The 23359-nt window shown below is 45.3% G+C and overlaps 1 protein-coding gene across 1 annotated transcript in view; it reads left to right on the top strand.

Annotated features, from left to right (window-relative positions):
- The window catches only part of LOC141745355 (IgGFc-binding protein-like), a 94340-nt gene that overhangs the window by 31846 nt on the left and 39135 nt on the right, over positions 1–23359 (top strand). Inside the window, exons 7-34 of the mRNA XM_074593033.1 lie at positions 451–500; positions 590–739; positions 2361–2623; positions 3198–3279; positions 5052–5096; positions 5375–5619; positions 6993–7276; positions 7924–8201; positions 10778–11376; positions 11755–12319; positions 12925–13124; positions 13216–13596; positions 14217–14503; positions 15225–15243; positions 15355–15496; positions 16591–16740; positions 17190–17446; positions 17550–17634; positions 17756–17839; positions 17953–18194; positions 18290–18573; positions 18686–18963; positions 19257–19855; positions 20234–20798; positions 20950–21149; positions 21250–21630; positions 21986–22272; positions 22973–23248. Of these exons, the coding sequence (XP_074449134.1) occupies positions 451–500; positions 590–739; positions 2361–2623; positions 3198–3279; positions 5052–5096; positions 5375–5619; positions 6993–7276; positions 7924–8201; positions 10778–11376; positions 11755–12319; positions 12925–13124; positions 13216–13596; positions 14217–14503; positions 15225–15243; positions 15355–15496; positions 16591–16740; positions 17190–17446; positions 17550–17634; positions 17756–17839; positions 17953–18194; positions 18290–18573; positions 18686–18963; positions 19257–19855; positions 20234–20798; positions 20950–21149; positions 21250–21630; positions 21986–22272; positions 22973–23248 (7278 nt within the window). The remainder of the gene's footprint in view (positions 1–450; positions 501–589; positions 740–2360; positions 2624–3197; positions 3280–5051; positions 5097–5374; positions 5620–6992; positions 7277–7923; positions 8202–10777; positions 11377–11754; positions 12320–12924; positions 13125–13215; positions 13597–14216; positions 14504–15224; positions 15244–15354; positions 15497–16590; positions 16741–17189; positions 17447–17549; positions 17635–17755; positions 17840–17952; positions 18195–18289; positions 18574–18685; positions 18964–19256; positions 19856–20233; positions 20799–20949; positions 21150–21249; positions 21631–21985; positions 22273–22972; positions 23249–23359) is intronic.

Genomic DNA, 23359 nt, shown 5'->3' with positions numbered 1-23359 from the left:
TTGTGTCATGAGAGATTTGTAGGGGTTAAAGGAAATATATAGCTTTTCAACAAATAACAGTTACACTGTACGCTAGTTTACTGGCATTTACACACTTTGCTTTGCAGCAGGGGGGATGGCAATGCCATTAGCAAGGTATTGTCTGAGCTGAGCTGCATCCGTCCATCCCTTCCATAGCTCCCTGTACCTAGGAGAGCTGGTCTCCTTTCAGTTCAGTGGGAAACAGGGCAGAGGATGCTTCCACACTATATGAAGTGAACACATCCCACCTTTGACTCACTGTCAGAGCTTTACCGTGAAGGAGTAAGTACACACGGAAAGAGCAAGAGTCAGACATGGATGAAAACCCGGAACATTCAAAGACATATCTTGAGGTCCCAACATTCTTGCTTAAACAGTTTTTGAGTCACTAATTCCACAAGGGCTTCACTGTGTTGTTTTTCTTGGCAGAATCAAGCAAAGACCAACTGGTGGCTTGAGAACATGGGATCCTGAAACAGGTAACTGCATGTCGTTAGCGCTGTTAACATCCAACACAGATTTTGAACACATTAGCTCTTCTTCCTTACTTTAATGTGTTGTATTTCAGCTTACCTCACCAGATGTGATTTTAACAACAACTCAAGACCATTTTGTGACTGGACCCAACCTTGCAATGTCAACCAGGGAGTGTGGATACGAACCAAGCATGACACTCCGACAGATGGAACGGGTCCTGATGGAGACTATCCTGATGGAAGTAAGTGCTCTGTTGTGGCATTGTTAATTTCCTTTTGAAGAGAGTTTGACTACCTTTCTTCTTCTTTCTTTGAAAGAGAAAAGAGATTCATGAAGCCCTTTGAAACGTGTCAGTTTCTTTCATGCTGACACCTGTCCGAGTTTTTACCATGTCAGTTATGAGCAGATGAAACTGGATTGCTTTATCATGGGTCGGAAATCGTTATCAATGCATGGAAGTAGAAGAAAGATAATTACATCGTGCTTATGTCTCATAGAGAATCCAGTGACATGTAACAGATCATTGTTCAAGAGAGGTCTTGTGGCCAAATTACACTGATATCAGTTAATGGCAATAAACGTAATGATTGCTGTACTGGCACTAGGTAATGCTCATGCTAGCAAAGTGTTACAAAATCAAGTCTGAAATTAAAGAATATCTTTAAAAAGCTTGTCTTCAGCTACATGTGATTGAACAACTGAGGTCTAACATGGTTATATAATCAAATGAGTGCTTAGTGTGCCTCCATCTATCTATTTGAACCACTATCTTTGCACTAGCAGATCAATTTATGGGAGGTCATTCGGCAGTCATAATGCTTTCTGTAATTATCCTGAGGCTGAAAGGTCAGCTACTGTCAGACTCAGTAAGCAGATTAGAACAGTATTAGTTGGGATTTTTGCTGAATAATTTTCTGCATTTTTAGTGTTTAGATAATAAAAATCAAAAATGCCTGTTGAAAGAAGAAATTAAATATTTTTAGTTTGGATTCACACAATAATGTTTTGCTTTTTGAATTGACACAGACCATATAACTCTAAATGTGATTTACATTTTCTTGCCAACTAAAACATATGACTGAATGTTAGATGCTACGTGTGGAGCCATTCTTCATCATACAGTAATGGTCATTCATTTCTTTTTGATTCCTTTGCATAGTCAGATGGGAGAGACTTGACTTAACTGAACTGGGGAAATGTAGCTTTGATCTTATCCCATGGGAAGCAAAAAAATTCAGCCCTAGTAAAGCAAACTGTGATCTCACATTGAACGAATTCAGACTAAAACATTTCAAATCCTAAAAGAAATACTGTGAGTTTCTGAATTTTGAAAAGTTTCCTTCCTTTTCATAATGTCAAACCTAAATATTTTCATGGAAATATCTGCATTGCTTTCTATTCCTTTCATTTTGAGACAAAAACAAATGCTGGGATTTTCCTTGTGCTAAGGATTTGCTCATCTTGAGACCAAAAATTTCAGAAAAAAAATTATATCCCGCAGGAGAAAGTGTATAGCAGATTGCATTATTTTCCTTTGAGGAAAAAGGAAACTGAACATGGATCAGTGGGGCACTGTGTCTGGAGGTACTGTCACTTGAGAGAGGCCTACATCTTTAATTGTGAACCTAAAATAACTGTTCCGGTGAGATGGGATATATTTGCTTTGCTCTCCAGCTCACAGTCTAGTTTGGCTAACTACACGGTGCTAACCATTGCAGTGTAAATTCCAAACAACCTTTACTTTGCTTCTTTGCACTGCTAATGACGCCCTTGATTTCTGCCAGAATTGGGTTGTACTTCAGTTTTAAATGATACTTAAGAAGTTACAAATTCAACCATATTTTAATTTTTTCACTCTGCAGAAGGCTATTTCATCTATCAAGAAGCAAGTAATCTGATTCCATTCGACACCAACAGGCTTGAAAGCCCAGACACTGTGGTTTCTAAAAATATATGCATAGACTTCTGGTACTATATGTTTGGGCCAGAAGACATGAATGAGCTACGAGTACTTATCAAAGACAGCACAGGAGAGTCTATGGTGTGGAGTCGGAAGGGAAACCAGAGCTCCTTTTGGAACTATGGCGCCATCACTCATACTTTTCCAACACAGAGAAACATAAAGGTAATATATTTTCGGAATAAATTTCTTTGTACAGTGCCAGCATTTGTTTTCCCCTTGCAGGCTGCAAAAGGTTGTGCATGTAAGCTAGAAAATATAACCAAGATTTGCTTGGTCTGTATGTTGTAAATATAATGCCCTCATGCTCTGTGCCAATGAACTAAGAGAAGAAACAAACAAGGCCCTGAGTTTTACTGGTGCTGTTAGTTAAAGGATAAAATATATTTAATTTTCTTCTTCATTTTATCACAAAGTCAAGGACTTTAGGTGCTGTGAGTTAAGATTTGAACTTTGGGATGCAGTCTACATTTGACTCCTCTGTAGAATCCAGACAACTAATCTCATAAATCATTTATCAGCCAGCAAAATAGAGGGCAATGTTTCTTGAAGTCCTTACCCTATTACAGAATATGTATTTTAGGCTTCTGAGGTAAAGTAGGCAAACTGTTATAACCCCAGTGTACTTGATGCCTTTAGAGGTAGACCAGAAAGAATATTTTGAAAACATGCTAAGGGAAATGCTCTCATATTTGCCTAAACAACTCTGATGCAGTGATTGACTTTGTGTCCTGCCTAGGTTATTTTTGAGGCTGTCCGAGGACTGACGGAGTATGGCGATACGGCACTGGACAATGTGAGAGTAAGGGATGGATCCTGTGGTAAGTCTGTGTTTGCACCCCAGTGTATACCCCTTCTTCATCTCTGTTTAAGCTGTTGACCATTACTCAATTCCATATACAACGTAGAAACTCCTCATAACTTTGAACCACGGAAGAGAAATGGCAAAAACTTTACAGATCGCTTCATTTGAATGTTATCTTTTTTGTTGTAGTTTCTTTCTAAATCTTTCCTCGCCACCTCAAATGTTCAGAACAAGCTATCCCATTTTCTGCAAATGTGACCATTTTCACAAGGTCCTGCAAACTTTACCTTTATTTTAAGTCCAAAGTGCATCTCTAAGCCCAGCCAAGGCCATGCACATTGGTCTTGGGTTCTAGATTAAATGTTCTAATCAGAATTTTACAGCAAATCTCAGCTCATACGAGCTCAGCAAATACACAGCACTGCCATATGTCAAAAAAAAAAAAAAAATAACGGTGAGTCAATAAAGCTGAGCCGCACTACCAGCTCTGAGTATGAATGAGCAATTTGAGCTTGATCCTTGACCCTGTGACAAATCAGCCAAGACTGGCACAAGCTGTGGATGACTAGGGTCTGGGAGTGAATTACAGTTTCATCCTATCTTAACTGACAAGCATGCAATACTTACATAACATGAACTGAACAAGAAATTTGCTGAAAACGATATAGAAATAGTCGTTAGGCCTTAATAGGCCTCGCTCTCTCTGAAATGCTACTCATATAACGACAATAAAATGTTTCAAATTTACGCTAGGCAGGATGAAGATTTCTATTCAGGTCCAAATACTCAGAACATATAATTTTCTTTAAAATTTTGTAAAAAATACTTGAGGCTTTGTGGGGGGGCGGGGAGCTAGGGAAAGCTAGTTCTTCATTTTCCCAGGCATATTAGCACATGATTCAGTCACTGGACGGTGCACCAACATAACTCCAAGACACAAGAGAAAAGTGTTCCTCCCTCTGTTAAGCTGTATAAAAAAAATAAAATATAAAAGTTAAGTGAATTATTAGGTCTGGTAAAAGTCAAAGTCCTCTCAACCTTTTCGTTTCTGTAAGAATGTTCGATTGAATAGACATTTTAATCAAACTGATGAAAAACTAGATATATGTTCATTTGGCACATGAAAAAATAGCTTCCGAGGCAACTTTAGCAAGCAGTCTTTACGTTATGGTGTTTGTCATTCATAATGTCATTTGCAGAACTTCTTCACCTTAGATCTCAAGGAACAGTAATCTTAGGAAGAGGTTTTCTGCTTTTTTGGTCAGCTCTACAACAATGTTAACTTAAAGCTTGTTGAGAAGTTTACGTTGTGGGAATACAGCCATTATCAGTATTTTCTGATATTTTTTTCCAAACTCGAAAGAGCAAAAAGAGCAATTCTGGGCTAGACATGCAAAAACTACATTTACAATGCAGTAGAGAGCTGGATGTGAAGAAGTGGGCAAATAAACAGCAGGTGTACAAGAAACAAGTGCATGCAAAGGAGGTGATCCCACTTTGCAGACAGGTTATTACAAAATATCTTCAGCTTGGAAGTTAGAGCTCAAAGCACTAACGGGATCCTCTTGTGCAGAGATTTACCAGTATACACTAGACTTCAAGTCTTAAGCACTCAAAAGACCTACACATCCTCGTTTTTAAATACAGGCAGTTCCACTTGCTTCAATGAAAAACTTCTAACTTCATGCTGGTGAAGAATAAGTGGAAATTCATGTATGTTGGTGTGTATGTAGTGTTCAACATGTAATGTTATAACTCATTGTATTGCCTTGTCTTTTCTACTAACAGAAGCTGACCCTACCCCTATTCCACCAACACCACCTCCAATGACAGGTAATTTTAGCCAATCACATATGCTAGTCAATGGGCTGTAGAAGGGCACCTAAATCTTTTACTACCACTGCTACTTATTGGCTTCAGTTAATTTCTTTGAGTGTCTCTCTACAGAATTGATTTATGCCATATAAATCTGCCTTTTCTGTTTTAGTTCTTCCATATGTAATCTGTAAAATGAGGATGATTGTGTTTTCCCACGCACAATGAAGGTATGAGGCAGCTTTTCTGGATGAATCCATTTATTAATGAGAACATATTCCTTTTTCTGTCTCTAGAAGCAATCTGCAGTATACATGGGGATCCTCACTACTACACATTCGACAAGCAGCGTCATGACTTCATGGGCACTTGCACCTACACCCTTTCTAAGCTGTGCGAGAGCAACAGCTCGCTGCCCTACTTCAATGTGGAAGCGGCCAATGAGCACAGGGGAAGCAACACTCGTGTGTCCTATGTCCAATACGTGGACATGGATGTGTATGGTTACAGGATCAATCTGGGTAAAAATAGAATTGTTAAGGTAAAGTTGGAGCCCACTATCTATCATCTGTAACTCATAGTGTGCATAAAGAAATCGTTATACAATGGCTACACATTTCCAGCATACATACAGTAATATTTAGAGGGCAGTCAGATATTTAGGAGTAGGTGTAGCATGGAGTTCTTAAACATTGGAATTTCAGGACTGAATACATAGACTAAATTTTGTGCTGTGTCGCTAAAAGGTGGATTAGAGCTGACACTCCAGATGGGGTTGGTGGGATAGCCTGCCCTTCTAGCTTGCCCTGCATGCTCAAACCTTGTCTGCATCAGGAAATAAAAAGGCTCTGCATTAACCAAGTCTATGCCAGTGGCTATTTCCTGGTCCTGTGTGGTAGACTCTAAAGCTGCATGCTCATCCTTCATTTCTAGTTATTCCACATCACTGATAACTTCACTTAACAAAGCATTTGCCATAAAGCAGGGCCAAATAAGAAAGTCCTAGAGTGACAATCTGATGACTTTCCTCACACCCATGTGTCACTTGGCCGGCTATTGTATTTTAAGGCTTCTTTATGGCTCCTTTCCATAAAGCGCCAAGGCAGCAGACATGTTTGATTCAAACCCTCAATATATGAATAGGTCACCTTACTTCATTACCACCCTTCTTATAAGAAAATAGTACAGTGATTTATGTGACAGGAGGTGAAGTTTTAAATGTACACCAAGATCTTTCCCATCTGACCTTAGAAACACAGTAAACTCACATACCCACATTTGTCCAACAGCTTCTCTTTTATACCTTTCCCCTGTATTTACTGTTTTTATTATATGTATGTTTCTAAGTAAACCAAACTTTCTTACGTATGTAATACGAACAAATGTTCAAAGTAGATGCTAATTTTAATAAATTTTAAAGAACTTGAAAATTTTACTTAGACACTTACTTTCTATCGTCTGGCATGTCATACACGAAAATTAAAACACAAAGAGAAAGAAACAAAAAGAAGCTTTTTCAAGATTTGTCTAATCCTGAAAATCTTCTAGGAATCGATTCTAACTACATTTTTTTAATCTTATTTGATCAAAAATAAAAGATAGTCTGTCAGCAGTAATAGCTTACTGACCTATGTTAAGTCTTGGACTTTTGCCAGCTGGGTCTGGTTCACCAAGCTGACTTTGACTGCACTTGGAAGCCACGTAGCTACTTTATTATGGCCTCAAGGTCTTAGATTACGTGCCCATATACAACATTCATGTAAAATAATACTTGAGACAATGTGAGTTCTTAGTGCTATTACAAGCCCACTGTGCGAGTCCTATGATCAATATAGGAATGTGATTGAAGAGGGTCACCATTAAAAATATTTCTTTTGAAGTGATTAGAATGCTTGTCCTTTTTTGTGCTTGCAGGTTGATGGAGTCAGCCAGGTGCTCCCTCTGACATTGGCACAGGGTGTCAGTATTTCCTTCAGTGGGCAGTATGTTGTGGTTACTACTGACTTTGGGCTGAATGTCAAGTTTGATGGAAACCACAGAGCAGAAATCACTCTTCCCAGTACCTATATGTCTAAAGTCTGTGGAATATGTGGAAATTATAATGGGCACAAAGAAGATGACTTTCTTAATCCAGATGGAGAGATGGAAACAAACTCATCCAGCTTTGGCAACAGTTGGCAGGTTTACAATGACTCCAGGTAGGACTCCAGCCAGGATGTTAGGCCTTATCTGTTGGTTATGCAATGACCAGTGTTTTAAATAACTGTATTATGTGAACAAAAAATGTCAGGCACATGGAATAATATATATTCTTGTCAACGTACTTAATTTATCTATCTATCTGAATAAGGTTTCACAGCAAATTTAACTGTGCTTAAAAGGAGAAAATTTGAATAAAACATTGCAGATGCCCACTAAGATTTCAGGTATTGTTGTAGTATTTTAATGCTAATACTTGAAGATCCTGTTTAATCTCTTCTGAGTTACTTTACCATTTATTTTATAATTTCACAATATATTATTTTATGATAGTAGAGGTTTAACTTCAAATGCTTTTACGTTTTGTTTGGCTTCCTAGGTATCTTCCATGTAGAAAGCTTGACTTAAAAGAAAACCAAAATTAATATTTAGGTTTCTTCCAGGCCTCTCAAAGTTTATAAGGTTACAATCATATTAAAATCTGAGTTTCTATCCTAAGTGTTTGAAATGTAGAGCTTTAAAATATGTTTAGCCTGGGGACAGTCCTGTAGTTTTGTTAGATGTGATTTAAAAGCATCTTAGGTGCTAGTGCATCCAAAGTTCATCAGTGAATTTTTCCACATCTTTTTTTTTTTTTTCATACTAGATGCTTGCCAGATGATGGCCACACCCCAAATTGCACAGCAGATGAAAAATATATGATCGAAAGCAATGAATACTGTGGTCTGATCACAGATCCCAATGGTCCATTCCAGAATTGCCACTCAGTAGTTGATCCACAAAGTTATTCTGAAGCCTGCCAGTATGATCTCTGTGAACTTCACCTGAACAATGCAGCCCTCTGTGAAAACATTCAGGCTTATGCAGACATGTGCCAAGCTGCAGGAGTCCAACTGACACCATGGAGAAATGCAACCTTCTGCCGTACGTATCAAAGATTACTGAAAATTACCACTTGTCAGGAGGATATAATTAGAACTTCCTGAAGACAGAGCATTACAAGACACTTTTGAATTCATATAACATTGTGAATCTTGACTGATCGCTCTAAAGATTTCAGGGTTACATATAGTCCTCCGTTTCATTCCTTTGGGAAGATTCTAGTGAAAGTAGTTAAGCTGCTTCTGATGAAAGGAGAAAATACTGTCTAGTCCCTCTTAAATTAGAATTGGAGGCTTTTCCTTTGAATTCTTTCAGTGCCCCTATATTTTTGTTCAGGGGTATTAAGTGTGGCAGAGACATCTGACTTAGAGAGTTTTTTACCTTCTGAAGAAGTTATGCGTAAACTTAAGTGTCTTTGAGGAAAAGAAATCTCATTTTGCACATGCCTTGTAGACATGTAAGAGTCTTACCCACCCTCCCTGCTCCCAGCCTCTCTACCCGGTGTGGTGGCCAGGCACCCAGTTAACAGAAGGGAAGCTAGCTGTGTCTCCTGCTCTTGCAGCACCCTCATCAAAAACACTTCAGAGCTCATACCTTATAGGAGCATAGAAGGGACATGAGCCAGAGTAGAGGAAAGGCAGAGCTATAGATGGAGACAAGGAATCCAGGCCATCTGGGACAGTGAGAAAGAACCTTTGACTAGGAACTGCTGAGGACTAATGAATAGGCTATGTGTAAGATGCTGGGTTTAGAGGAAACAAATAGGAGCTAGAAAGGAAAATGAGAATTTGCTTAGAAGTCTAAGGAAAAGAGGAAGGATAGGTTGAAACTGGCTAGGCAGAAAGCCATGGACAATGAAGTACAGACTAGGTACCTGGTCCGGGGGTTGGAGCCTGTTCATTTTGCAGGAATAATGAAATCAGAGCTGATAGGAGGAATAAACCTGAGGTCAAACAGAGATGATGTCTGAAACTCATAGTTGTAGCAATGCAAAGAGAGCAGGATGAAGGAGGAACACATCTGTTGAGCTGAGCGGGGATAGAGGGAGAAGGAGAGTATTGGAAACACTATCAGTGGCACAAATTCACATGTGTATAAGAGAGGAAGGAGTGCCAGCCATTCATGCATATGGATGCGGAGGAAAGCATCAATGTCCTGTACAGGCAGAGTGATTCATGCTTTAAGATGGGAGAGGGGGCAACGCAGGTAGGCAGCATGGAATTAAAGGCCAGGACTTAAGTAAGAAGCCTGTGCAATGGAGATTGTAACCATGCTAATGGAAGTGGAGAAAGTAGTGAGGGTGAGGAAGAGACAGAAACACGCAGAGGCACAAGACAAAAGGTGTCAAGTATTAAAGTAATAGACAGAAGTCTGTGCTGGAGATTAAATGGCAATAATGACCTTTCTTCTGTGAATGTTGGTAAACAAAGAACATTTCTCAAGCATTCAGGCATATATTATAGGAAAAAAATATTATCTTTAGAACAGTATTTAAATACCGTCTGAAAGTCTTGAACAGATCTGCTTCCACCAGAATCAATGTGAAGAACAGGAAACAGTGATCCAGTGCCCTATATGCCTTCTGCACTGAAGGAGATGCGCAAACTAAAGAAAGAGACTTGTCTGTAAACACTGAAATGACTGAAGCCTGATTTCTTTCTGACTTCAGTGCACATTTGACTGCGATCTCTAGCTGGAGCATTTTCTCTGCTGGGTACATTACTGAGGTTTTTTCTCACATAGCTTCTATGGTTTCTAAGCTGGACTGAGCCCTCCCTGTAGCTGTTCTTTCTGCTGAAAGAGCTTGCAGCATCTCCCCTCTTTGCCTTGCACCTATTTAATGTAATGGACCTGAATAAGTTTTTGTCCTCTACCGACCTCACCAGCTTATTTCCAATAAGTCAGCTGGGTCAAATTTAGTAAGTGGGAGGATGAGCAGAGAAATATATGATGTAAATGTGTGATCTCTCTCTCCTTAGGAAAGTAGGCTAAAAATAGAGTGAGAAAATACGTCATTAAAAACTGAACTGTGTCACAAAAACATATAGAACCTGAAAAAATATTGTTCAAGAAACTTCAATTCTGGCATCTTCTCACCTGAAAATGTCAGTGTTTAAAATATCTATTAGCTTGGGTATATACGTGTTGTGTGTGTAACAAGATCAAAAATAGTATAGAGCACTTGTACATCCTGATTATTTAACAAACATTAGAGATGATGGTGAAGTGAAAAAATATGAATTAAGAAGCTACAATATGACTAGAATTAAATATCAAGACTACAACTTAAATATGGCATATGTCTAGGACAAATAACTAACATCACCAATATCCCTCATCCCAATGCAAGAATTCAAACCAATCCTCTGCAGGAATAAGAGGTCTCCTAGGAAACTCTCTCCATGAGGGAAACTTTAAATAGCCCAAACCTCAAAAGAAATTAAAGCTTGGTAAGACAGCAAAGGCATGCATCAAACTGCCGTAGAACTCCAAGATGTCCCCAAATACTTCAAAACAAAGCAGAATACGATATTACACAAACCCCAATACTTCAGTAGTTAAAAAATAGGCCAGTAGTTAAAAAATACTAATAAGTAGGTTTTTCTTTTATTACACAGCACTAGCCTGTCCAGCCAACAGTCACTACGAGCCCTGTGGTGCAGCCTGCCCTGCCACCTGTGTTGACCCAATAGCACCCTACAACTGCAGCCTGCCGTGCGTGGAAGGATGTGTGTGCGACAGCAGGTACCTGCTCTACAATGACCGATGTGTGCCCAGCCAGCAGTGCGGGTGCTGGCACAACGGGCAGCACTACCCCGTGGGCTCGGAGTTCTGGACGGACAACACGTGCTCCTCAAAGTGCACGTGTCCCGCACGGGGAAGCAAAGTCCAGTGCTTCAGTGCCTCATGCCCTGCGGACCAGTACTGCGGGGTGAAGGATGGGAAACCTGCATGCCTCGAAGAATCCTACGGCATCTGCCACGTCCACGGTGACCCTCACTACAACACCTTTGACAAGGTGACGCACAACTTCATGGGCAACTGCACCTACACGCTGGCCAAAGTGTGCTCCAACAGCACCTCCCTGCCCTACTTCAACGTGGAGGCCAAGAACGAGCATCGTGGGAACACCAGAGTGTCCTACGTGCGCGAAGTCCTGGTTGAGGTGTACGGAGAGCGCATTGCCATTGTCAAGAAGGAGAAGAGCCAAGTGCTGGTAAGCCGTGGGTCCGGCATGAGCGTGGCGTAGCTGCAAGGCAGGGCTGGCTTTTCTTGGCAGGGCCTGGCATGTGCCAGACATCTCCATTGTCCCAGGCGCGGGTGGGTTCCCCTGAAGCCCCTGGGTTGCTTTGGTTTTCCTTTCTGGAGGGGCTGGAGGAGGAAGAGGCAAATGGGGAATGTGGCCTGCCTTGAACAGAGGCCCCTGCAGGGTGCAGATCAGAGACGCGGCTCTGCCAGCCACGGGCAGGTCTGGGTGCGAGGGCATCATGGGCACCGGTTTGGCGTGCCCGGCCTGGCATCTGATTTCCCTGGGGCAGGAGACCTCAGGAAGGCCAGGGGCAGGTCCAGGGTCCATTGCGGTGTTCTGCCCTAGGTGAACAATGTGCGCCAGACCTTGCCGGTGAGCGCAGCCGGAGGTGCCATCACGGTGAGCAGGAGCGGCCGCTACATCGTCCTGGAGACAGACTTCAACCTCCGAGTGTCCTACGACACTGACCACTCGGTGGAGGTGAAGGTGCCCACTGCCTACTTCAACCTGACCTGTGGCATGTGCGGGAACTTCAACAACCGGAGAGAGGACGATTACATGATGCCCAATGGGCAGCAAGCCGCAGACTCCAACGAGCTGGGGGAGAGCTGGCAGGTCCCAGACAATGACTCCTCTTGCGGTGTCCCCGTCCCCTCCCCACCCTGCAGCGCAGAAGAGGAGAAGCTCTACCGATCGGACCAGTTCTGTGGCATGCTGACTGCCAGGCCTGGCTCTTTTGAGAGGTGCCACGCTGTGATCAACCCCCAGAACTACTTTGACACCTGTTTCTATGACCTTTGTGCCCTGAATGGTGGCCAGGACGTCCTGTGTGCTGCTCTGGAGGCCTACGCTGATGCATGCCAGGCAGTCGGCGTGACTATCCTTCCCTGGAGGAATGCCACCTTCTGCCGTGAGTTTCTGTAGAGAATTGAATTTTTGAATAGCGCTCTTGTTTTCTTTAGACTCTGATTTTAGCCAATAACTGACACAGCTTAGAGAACTTAAATTCTTCAAATTTTTACATACGCAACATTCAGAAATACAGTTCTGTAAATCTAACCCCATTATTGTTTTCTGCCAGAGGGCAGAGGAGCATTTCATTCATTATCTCAAAAACGAGTGTCAAACCAGTAGCAGTAGGTTCCTGACAATGCGGAATCACCTCTGATTTTTATATGATGTTTTACCTTTAATAGGTTTGTTCATTTCCAGACTACATCTAGTGATTTTAGCAATCTGTGTACTTCTAGAAATGTACCAGCTATGTACTACATCCAGTGTAGAGAGGCATAGTTTTTACTTGGATTTGGTGGTGCTTGATATCCAGGATATGTGTGTTAAATATTCATGCTTTTTTCTTGTAGAATTTTTTCTTTGTTTCTGATATCAAAATACGAAAGGCATTTCAGGCTTCGAAAAAAACAACATTGTCACTAGTTCAAAATAATCCCATTTTTGGATCATGGTTTCATTTGTGTTGTGATTGTCAGTTCATTGCCTTTTGTTGTTTTTCAGCTGTTGCATGCCCTCCCAATAGTCATTACAATCCATGCACCAGTGCTTGTCCAGCAACGTGCACTGACCCTCTTGCATCAAAGAACTGCAGCAGACCTTGTGTAGAAGGATGTGAATGCAACAGTGGTTTTGTCATCAGCGGGGGACAATGTGTGTCCATGAGTAACTGTGGCTGCTTTCAGAATGGCAAATATTATGAGGTTTGTTCTGCACATAGTTCAGGGGCTTATTTCACAGTTCATCGTTACCATTAGCTCTTTTAATTTATTTTCATTTTGTTGTCTCTAACAGAAAGGAGAAACTTTTTGGCAAACAGACTGTGCAGGCCAATGTATATGTGCTGGAAATGGGACTGTAGTTTGCAATTCAGACAGATGTGAAGTAAGCGAAGTTTGCAAGGTGCAGAATGGACTCCTGGGATGTTATCCATTGAATCCCAGCACTTGCCACATTTTTGGGGATCCACATTATATAACCTTTGATGGGAGATTGTACCATTTCCAAGGAGACTGCAATTATACTGCTGTTGAGACATGCACAAATTCTTCTGAAAGGTTTTCAGTGACAACCAGAAATGAACATAGAGGAAACCCGAACTGGACAGCCTTGAACTCAGTTGCTGTCACGCTGAAAAACCTTCACATTGTTTTGAAGAAAAATAGAGAGACCTATGTAAGTGTTCTTCTTTAAGCATAAACAATCCATCTCATTTATTCACTTTGCATTTCTGTCCAAAAGAACTGAATCAGAGTTCTCTGCTTTATTCACTTCCAAGACTGCACATGCTAAAAGTCACAGAAATGGTTGGGTTTTTTTTTCAGAAAGGCAGAAATCAGCAGAGCTTCCTTCTGTCCATTCAAATCTTTTCTAAATGGGGCTGTAGGAAAAAGCCCATCTTCATCCATAGCTTCATCTATAAGAGAAAGTTTTGCCGAATTAAATCTCAGTCTGAAATTTATAGAACTGGCTTTTAAAATAGAAATGGTGTTTTTGCTATACACTCTCAGACTCATACATACTGGAGATAGATAGCTTTAAACCAGCTATTCCAAGTATTGCTATGTGTGTCGTGACAGCACAGAGCTCAACTTGTGCTACAAAGCCCTACTCAAGATGTAGGATAAGTATGCAGCCCGTTAGTCTCTGCTAAACTTCAAAGTTCTGTGTCTGCATTGCTCACTAGAATAAGGCTGACTTGGTGAAGAAAGCTATTGTACCGGCAGCGTAGACCTCCTCTTTGTTCCTGGGAGCTTTATTGACTTAACTGGTTGTGTGGGTTTTGTTTTCTTTAGGTGAATGGAGTTCAGGTTTATCTTCCTGTGGATTTGAGCCATGGAGCCAGAGTAGCTATAAAAGGACATTATGTGGTCATTGATACCTCTCTAGGGATCCAGGTGAAGTTTGATGGTGACCAGGAGCTTTTCATTCTGGTTGATGAAAGTCTCAAAGGACAGCTGTGTGGTCTGTGTGGAACATTCAATGACAACCAGCTGGATGATTTTCTAAAACCAGATAAAGTCCTAGAACAGGATCCAAATAAATTTGGTGACAGCTGGCTAGTGAAGGATGACAATAGGACGTAAGTATCTGATAATACTTTAGGAAACAGCAAAATGCCTGAAACATAAATCATCTAGTTATAGGATTAACGTACATTAATTATATTCCATAGTAACTCTTCTTTGATATTACTTATTTGCTAGTGTTTTCACCTTTGAATAACTCCACTTTTCAATGGGAAGTATTGAAATTTTAAAACCACCCTTCAGAGGTTTTCCACATGACCTTTGTAGATTTTATTTGAAACTGGGCTCCTTTTTTGCATACAAATTGATTTTTTTCTTAGTTGTCAGTTCTAAAATACCTGCTTTATATTATCTTACTATAAGTCTAAATATATCTCTCAGATTCAGCTCCTAAATAACTCCACATTGATTAACATAGGCATGGGGCATTTATATGTCTATTAATGCTTTCACATGCAAATTAGTGCTCTCACTATACGCAATAGTGAACTGAAATTATCTTGCTCGTGTTAGCTGATTTGTTGGTTTCCTTTGAACTTCAGTCTACGGATAGACAATCATAAACCAACAATTCATAGTTATATTCTTAACGGAGGATTATGAGACAAATTGTAATATTTCTCACTTCAGGTTTTGACACACTAAAATGACTATACACATCAAGTCCATAGAATTTGGCATAGGGGTTCTATTACTGTTGAGGTATGCCTTGCAGGACAGAACAAAATATAAAGATTTATTATATAACCACGCTGCTGTTTATTTTTGATACAGGTGTAATCCAGTTTCAGTTGTACCGCCCACTTGTGACACAGCAAAAGAGAAGGAATATGAAGAACTTTGCAAAATTATTTTGAAAAATAGCGGGCCTTTTCAGGTCTGCCATTGGCACATTCCCCCACAGCTGTACTTTGAGAGCTGTGTCTATGACCTATGTGCCACAGAGGGGAATTCTGACCAGTTTTGCAAGATTTTAGAGGCATATGCTGCTGCCTGTGAACTTGGAGGTGTAAATCTGGGTGAATGGAGGAAAGATACCATCTGCGGTAAGTCATTAGGTCATTTAGCAAATAGCTACCTGATTAAATCCTCATGCTACAAATATAAATTCAAATTACTAACTTGAGAAGAATTTCAGAAAAGGGGATTCAAGGAGACACAGAAAGCTTTCAAGTGCTTAGCATCTCTGGAGATTGGGCTTCTAATCTAAGCTTCTAATAGGCTTCCAGAATTCACTTTAGGACATGATATTTGAACACTTTTGACCTAAGACCATTGTTTAGAATTGGGTCATGAAAGACAACATACACTGTCAGTTAAGGGCTCAGCCAGGGACAACTGAGCACTTGTCTAAAAATCACCACTTTGTCTTTAATAAAATATTTTTCCTTTTTGAGAAGTGTTAATACATCACTTACTCAACCTGTCTACAGCTCCAGGTTTTCACCAAGCATGTGAAATAAATTCAGAAGTATATAACCAGGGCTTTAAAATTAATAAAGGAAATTCTTGCAGCTTGAGGTCTGTTCAGCCTTCCAGTCATAACGCTATTAGGCCCTTATTATCTAGGTAGATTAGTTAAGGTAGAGACAAGGCTAGAGGCAAGAAATTGCTTCTTCTAGAGCTACCAGAGGTGATTACTAAAGCCAGCAGAAATGGCAGCCTAAGTATGAGGCTATGACATGAAAAGGCATTCCATAACCTCTTTCCAATTCTGAGACAATACTCACCCCAGTTTATAAGAAGTAAAAAGAAATGTCAGACCATTCTTGTTACGCTGTCTAGATTTCCACAAAAGCAGGACTTTGAGAGCCAGCTGAATACTACTGTGCCAAATAGGAAAACTTTGAGCAATTTACAATGACCAAGGATTATGACTGTGGCACAGTGTAAAAATACAGGATATTAGTGTTATTGGGATGATAACTGAGGAAGGGATTTGTAAAATAACAGTCATTCTCACGTACTTAAAATTTCATATTTTATAATCAATTTTTCAGTAGTGGCCACTTCTACTCATTTCATCTTCAAATTTTTCATGAACACGGGTGCATGAGACCTAGAAGGGCATTGCCAGAACAGAGAGAAGATTCCAAACCTCATTGTAGAAACTCTGTTTTTCTTTCTGCACCATATACAGCTGCACCAACAGCCTGCAATATGTCCTGCACATTTGATGTTGACTTGTGTGAGTGGCAACAGGCAACCAGTGACGACTTTGACTGGATAAGGCAAAAAGGGACGACACCCACACCAAATACGGGCCCTTCCTATGACCACACGACTGGAGGTAGGAAGAGCAAACAGTATCTGGCTGTGCCTCTCTTTGAATAGGTCATTGAGCCTTCTTTAATAACAAATCCCAGGCCACGTGTTTCCTAGGCTCAATCCAGAGCCTTCTGCAGCAGTCAGGAATCTGTTGTGGGGTGTGGTGGATGAACAGTGCAGGACCTGTGACCAAAAACATGTGACCTGTTAGCATAAGTTCCTGTAAAGAGACTTCAGCAAAGGTGTATCTAGGATGAGACCGGATCACTGTGGCACTCTGCCTCGCCTTTGGAAGGCTTTCCTTTCCCTAAGCAGTAGACCAGTGCAATCTACTGGAAATAAATTTGGGGACTGAAAGTTTAATGCAGCTGCTGGGTGAAGAAAAGTTGTACTGTATGCAGTCTGTAAATGAAGTGACTTTGTCTTGTCCTGGCAATTTACTGTGAAAAATTCACACTCTGATGTTTCCAGAGGGCTATTACATCTACCTGCAAGGAAGTCAGCATCAGCCAAGTGAGGTAGCCCGCTTGGTCAGTCCAGTGTGCAGTTCGGAAGGACCGCACTGCTTCCGCTTCTGGTATCACATGTACGGAGTGGCTGAGGCAATGGCCCTGCGGGTGTACGTAGTTCACAATGAAACATCAACACTGGAATGGAAAGATGCTGGAAACAAAGGGGACAGATGGAACTTGGGAGAGATCACGGTACACAGCACAGGAAACCTGCAGGTAAGGGCACAGGCTCTCACTGCCATCTGAGATGAACCGTGCTTTCTACGGGCACATCACACACGCGACCGGAGCTAATGCTGAGAACTATCCGTTCCCTTAGATTGTCCTGGAGGGCATGATAGGTGAAGACATCCGGAGCGATGTAGCATTGGATGATCTGTCCATTGAAAAGGGATACTGCACAGGTACAAGGCTCAGCCCGGGGAAGGGCTGTCTTTGCTTCTTCTGGCAGTCATTGTCGTTTCTGTCTTGAACAAGAGCTAGAAAAGGGGGATTGATTTGCTTGTACCCCTGTCTCTTTTGTAGGCAATGTGACTCCAACAACACCAGGCACCATCATCACCGCACCTTCAGTAGACACAACAACGTCAGCACCCATACCAGGCCCAGGTGAGTAGAGTAGACCTGTCATGGGGCTGATGTTCTTTGTGCAAGGTGGGCTGGGGAGAAGAGGCAGCGGGAGGTGGTTGACTGAACGTTTCCTCTGGTCTTTCCACTGTCAGGGACCTGTGTGGTGGAAGGAGACCCTCACTACCACACGTTCGACAAGCAGCTACACCACTTCATGGGCACCTGCACCTACACCCTTTCCAAGCTGTGCGAAAGCAACGGCTCGCTGCCCTACTTCAACGTGGAAGCGGCCAATGAACACAGGGGAGGCAACACTCGCGTGTCCTATGTCCGATACGTGGATGTCGATGTGGCTGGCCAGCGGATAAGGCTGGGGAAGGGTGGAGTGGTGACGGTAAGCACAAGGCGGAGAGGCGCTGGGGCCGCGTGAGAGGAGAGGGCTGTGCCAAATGGGTTGCTCCAACCCTGTCTTGGTTTCTGTCCTTCCAGGTCAATGGAGTGGCAGAGATCCTGCCCTGCACCCCAGCCGCGGGCGTGCAGGTCTCGTCCAGCGGATTCTACACAGTGGTCACGACAGACTTTGGCTTGAGAGTGAAGTTTGATGGGAACCATCGGGTGGAGGTGACGCTTCCCAGCACCTTTGGGCAGAAGGTTTGTGGCATGTGTGGGAACTACAACGGGATGGCAGCAGATGACTTCCTGAACCCAGAAGGGATGCTGGAGCCAGACTCCACCAGCCTGGGCAACAGCTGGCAGGTGTCCAACGACAGCAGGTGTGTGTGGCCCCCCAGCAGCAGGTCTGGGGACGCATCGGGCCAGGGGAGGGGGAGGCACTAGGAGAAGCCCACAGATGACCTAGGAGCCCTTCTCCCTGTCTTTCCACAGCTGCTCAGCCGGACCACTCCCCACCCCAGCCTGCAATGAGACGGACAAGCAAGTCATTGCCAGCAGCCACTTCTGTGGGCTCCTCAACGACACCAGCGGCCCATTTCAGATGTGCCACGCTGTGCTGAGCCCCATCAGTTACTTTGACACCTGCCTTTATGACCTGTGTGAGCTGGAGCTGGACCGCGAAGCCCTGTGCAAGAGCTTGCAGTCCTACGCAGATGCCTGCCAGTCACTTGGTGTCAAGATCCCCGTGTGGAGGAACGCAACCTTCTGCCGTAAGTCCACACAGAGTACCAGGGCTCGTCACCCTCAGGAAAACACAAAATAGGAATGAAAAAGCAGAGTGGGGAATAAGAAAAATTTTTGTTACATGCCACGGGGATTTACAGGTCGTTGTAAGTATTAGAGGCTCCGTTTTCTCTTCCATTTGATCAAGTATGGCTTAGAATACCCCTGGAGCCAGGCAGAGCACAGAGAAAATAACAACTCTTAATTTTTCGAAGAGGAAAATGTAGCACAGAGAAGTGTTATGTTCTCCAAGTAAAGGCCATGTCTTCTGTCTTGGCAGCCATCACCTGTCCAGCCAACAGTCACTACGAGCCCTGTGGTGCAGCCTGCCCTGCCACCTGTGTTGACCCAATGGCTCCTGTTACCTGCAGCCTGCCGTGCGTGGAAGGATGTGTGTGCGACAGCGGGTACCTGCTCTACAATGACCGATGTGTGCCCAGCCAGCAGTGCGGGTGCTGGCACAACGGGCAGCACTACCCCGTGGGCTCGGAGTTCTGGACGGACAACACGTGCTCCTCAAAGTGCACGTGTCCCGCACGGGGAAGCAAAGTTCAGTGCTTCAGTGCCTCATGCCCTGCGGACCAGTACTGCGGGGTGAAGGACGGGAAACCTGCATGCCTCGAAGAATCCTACGGCATCTGCCACGTCCACGGTGACCCTCACTACAACACCTTTGACAAGGTGACGCACAACTTCATGGGCAACTGCACCTACACGCTGGCCAAAGTGTGCTCCAACAGCACCTCCCTGCCCTACTTCAACGTGGAGGCCAAGAACGAGCATCGTGGGAACACCAGAGTGTCCTACGTGCGCGAAGTCCTGGTTGAGGTGTACGGAGAGCGCATTGCCATTGTCAAGAAGGAGAAGAGCCAAGTGCTGGTAAGCCGTGGGTCCGGCATGAGCGTGGCGTAGCTGCAAGGCAGGGCTGGCTTTTCTTGGCAGGGCCTGGCATGTGCCAGACATCTCCATTGTCCCAGGCGCGGGTGGGTTCCCCTGAAGCCCCTGGGTTGCTTTGGTTTTCCTTTCTGGAGGGGCTGGAGGAGGAAGAGGCAAATGGGGAATGTGGCCTGCCTTGAACAGAGGCCCCTGCAGGGTGCAGATCAGAGACGCGGCTCTGCCAGCCACGGGCAGGTCTGGGTGCGAGGGCATCATGGGCACCGGTTTGGCGTGCCCGGCCTGGCATCTGATTTCCCTGGGGCAGGAGACCTCAGGAAGGCCAGGGGCAGGTCCAGGGTCCATTGCGGTGTTCTGCCCCAGGTGAACAATGTGCGCCAGACCTTGCCGGTGAGCGCAGCCGGAGGTGCCATCACGGTGAGCAGGAGCGGCCGCTACATCGTCCTGGAGACAGACTTCAACCTCCGAGTGTCCTACGACACTGACCACTCGGTGGAGGTGAAGGTGCCCACTGCCTACTTCAACCTGACCTGTGGCATGTGCGGGAACTTCAACAACCGCAGAGAGGACGATTACATGATGCCCAATGGGCAGCAAGCCGCAGACTCCAACGAGCTGGGGGAGAGCTGGCAGGTCCCAGACAATGACTCCTCTTGCGGTGTCCCCGTCCCCTCCCCACCCTGCAGCGCAGAAGAGGAGAAGCTCTACCGATCGGACCAGTTCTGTGGCATGCTGACTGCCAGGCCTGGCTCTTTTGAGAGGTGCCACGCTGTGATCAACCCCCAGAACTACTTTGACACCTGTTTCTATGACCTTTGTGCCCTGAATGGTGGCCAGGAGGTCCTGTGTGCTGCTCTGGAGGCCTACGCTGATGCATGCCAGGCAGTCGGCGTGACTGTCCTTCCCTGGAGGAACACCACTTTCTGCCGTGAGTACCTGCCTTGCAGTTGCCAGAAGGGGGATGTGCTGCTCCCCACGCCCAGACCCTCTGGCCAAAGCAAGTCTTTGGTCTTCCCCTTCCCAGAAGGTCATCCTTCCTTGAAGGCGTGCTGGTCCTAATTGTCCCCTTGCCGTTGCAGCCCTGCCTTGCCCCGCCAACAGCTACTATGACCCTTGCACGACTGGCTGTCCTGCCACCTGTGTTGACCGACAAGCCCCGCAGAACTGCTCCAAGCCCTGCATGGAGGGCTGTGCGTGTAACTCTGGCTTCTTCCTCAGCGGAGACACCTGTGTGCCTGAGGCCCACTGTGGCTGCCTCTTTGAGGGGATCTACTACAGCGTGAGTGAAAGCCTTGCCCTGGCTTGCACCCCTCCCAGGGCACTCCCTTGCCCCTATTTCTTGCCTGATACGCTGACGCTCGGTGTTTCTCTGCCTGCAGCAAGGCGAGTACTCTGTGAACAAGAACTGCACTCGGCAGTGCCGGTGTGAAGCCAATGGCCAGATGGTTTGCTCTACGTTGTCCTGTGGCGAGGACGAGGTCTGCAAGATCCAGAATGGCCAGAGGGGCTGTTACCCAGCCAGCACTGCTCTCTGCCACATCTACGGTGACCCGCATTACAGCACCTTCGATGGGAAGCTTCACCACTTCCAGGGCTCCTGCAACTACACGGTGGTGACGGGCTGTGACAACTCCTCCGTTGGCTTCACTGTCACCACCCGCAACAAACATCGCGGCAGCCGGACATGGACAGCTCTGAACTCTGTGGCACTCTCCATGGAAGGCCTCCACATTGCACTGCGCCAGAACAAGGCGGTCTACGTAAGCCCCTCATTTTCACACCTGGGAACAACAGATGCCCTAGGCACCATTGAGTACCACTCTGTCCCCAAGCAGAGCTTGATATTCCCTGAGCCTGCTGGCATGCTCACAGAAGAGCACGGTGAGGCTCTGAGCGGGGCAGATGGGGCTGCTTGCGCAGCAACGGATTTTCGGCTTGTTTTCCTGAGCCTTCAGTGTGCCGTAGGTAGAGGAGCTGCTGTTCTCGTAGGCCTGGGCAGGGTTTCTCGTGCCGTTCTGACTCACTGGGCCCTGGCACCACCGCAGGGAAGCACAGTGACCTCCCAGTGGAGGGCATTGCCTTATGCTTCTGTCTCCCTCTCTCCCCCTTATTCAGATCAACGGTGCTCTGGCCTCCCTGCCGGCCTCTCCTGCCCCTGGTGTGACCGTCTCCCTGAGTGGCTCCTACGTGCGGGTTTCTACCAAGCTGGGCCTGCAGCTGCAGTTCAATGGGGACCATGAGCTCTTGGTGAGGGTGTCTGAGAAGCACAAGGGCAAGCTGTGTGGGCTGTGTGGGACGTACACCGGGAGCCAGCAGGATGACTTCATGCGACCCGATGGGGTTGTCGTGCCGGACTTCAACGACTTTGGAGCCAGCTGGATGGTGCCGGATGATGAGTGGCTGTGAGTCCTTGTTCCGTCCCGTAGGGGACGGACAAAAGGGAGCGTGGGAGAGGGGAGCTGTGAGGGGCACAAGGAGGAAGGGTTGGTAATGGCAGGCACGGGGCAAGGGAGAGGAGGCAGGCAGTGGTGGGAAAGCGGGTGAGAGCACGTGAGGTTCCACAGCAGCAGATGTATCGTCCTCGTGTCTCCTCTCTCTGATCCACCCACCAGTGGCACGTCCTCGCTGCAACTGGGTGCCAGAAGTGTGGCCATTCCCCTTTCCCCTCAAGGCTGGCTTGCCTGGGGCAGTGTCCGGGTCCCTCCATGCGGTCGGGGTGCACGGTGCTCTCTCCCCGTAGGCGCTCTGGTCTGGGGTCCTCAGTCATCTCCATGCACGGCCCTGCCATCCCACTCCACGTGCTGCGTCTCACAGTTCCTGCCCCCAGAGAGAGTGGCCCGGGGCCTTGGCATGAATCTTCTCCCAAGCTGTTGCGGTTGCAACTGCCTTGGCCATTTGTTTCTGTCCACCTGATGCCATGGAGGAGGGTGGTGACTGTGGGGCATGTTGTTCACCCTTGCAAGTGACAACCATGGGTGCCTTGTCTTAGTGAGGGGTCTGGACTACAGAGGCTGAGGTTTTGGCTGGGAAGGAGGTCAGGAAACTGTCTGGTTGGGGGCCCACAGGCTGCCGTGGGCTCAGGGCTGTCTGTCTGTTCTGCAGGTGTGACCCGGCCATCATCCCACCTGTGTCCTGCTCCCCCTCCGAGGAGGAGGCAGCTAACAAGCAGTGTGCAATCCTCACGCAACTTGGTGGCCCATTCCAGTCATGCCACGCAGTTCTGCCACCCGAGACGTACTTTGAGAGCTGTGTCTATGACCAGTGTGCCACTGGTGGCAGCACGGAGCAGCTCTGCAATGACCTGGGGGCCTATGCAGCAGCCTGTGCTGAGGCAGGCGTTTCTCTGGGAGACTGGAGTGCTGGCACTGTCTGTGGTAAGTATTCTGCGCTCCTTTGGCCATGGTGTGGGGGTGTTTGGGAAAGGTGTAACATCCCCATTTGGGAACAAGTCCTCATTGTGAAACACATCTTCTCCACCTCTGTTTCACT

The sequence above is a fragment of the Larus michahellis genome, chromosome 6 (assembly GCF_964199755.1).
Source record: "Larus michahellis chromosome 6, bLarMic1.1, whole genome shotgun sequence".
Lineage (NCBI taxonomy): Eukaryota > Metazoa > Chordata > Aves > Charadriiformes > Laridae > Larus > Larus michahellis.
The sequence above is the reverse complement of the archived record's forward strand: the minus strand, read 5'-3'. Positions and strand labels throughout refer to the sequence as shown.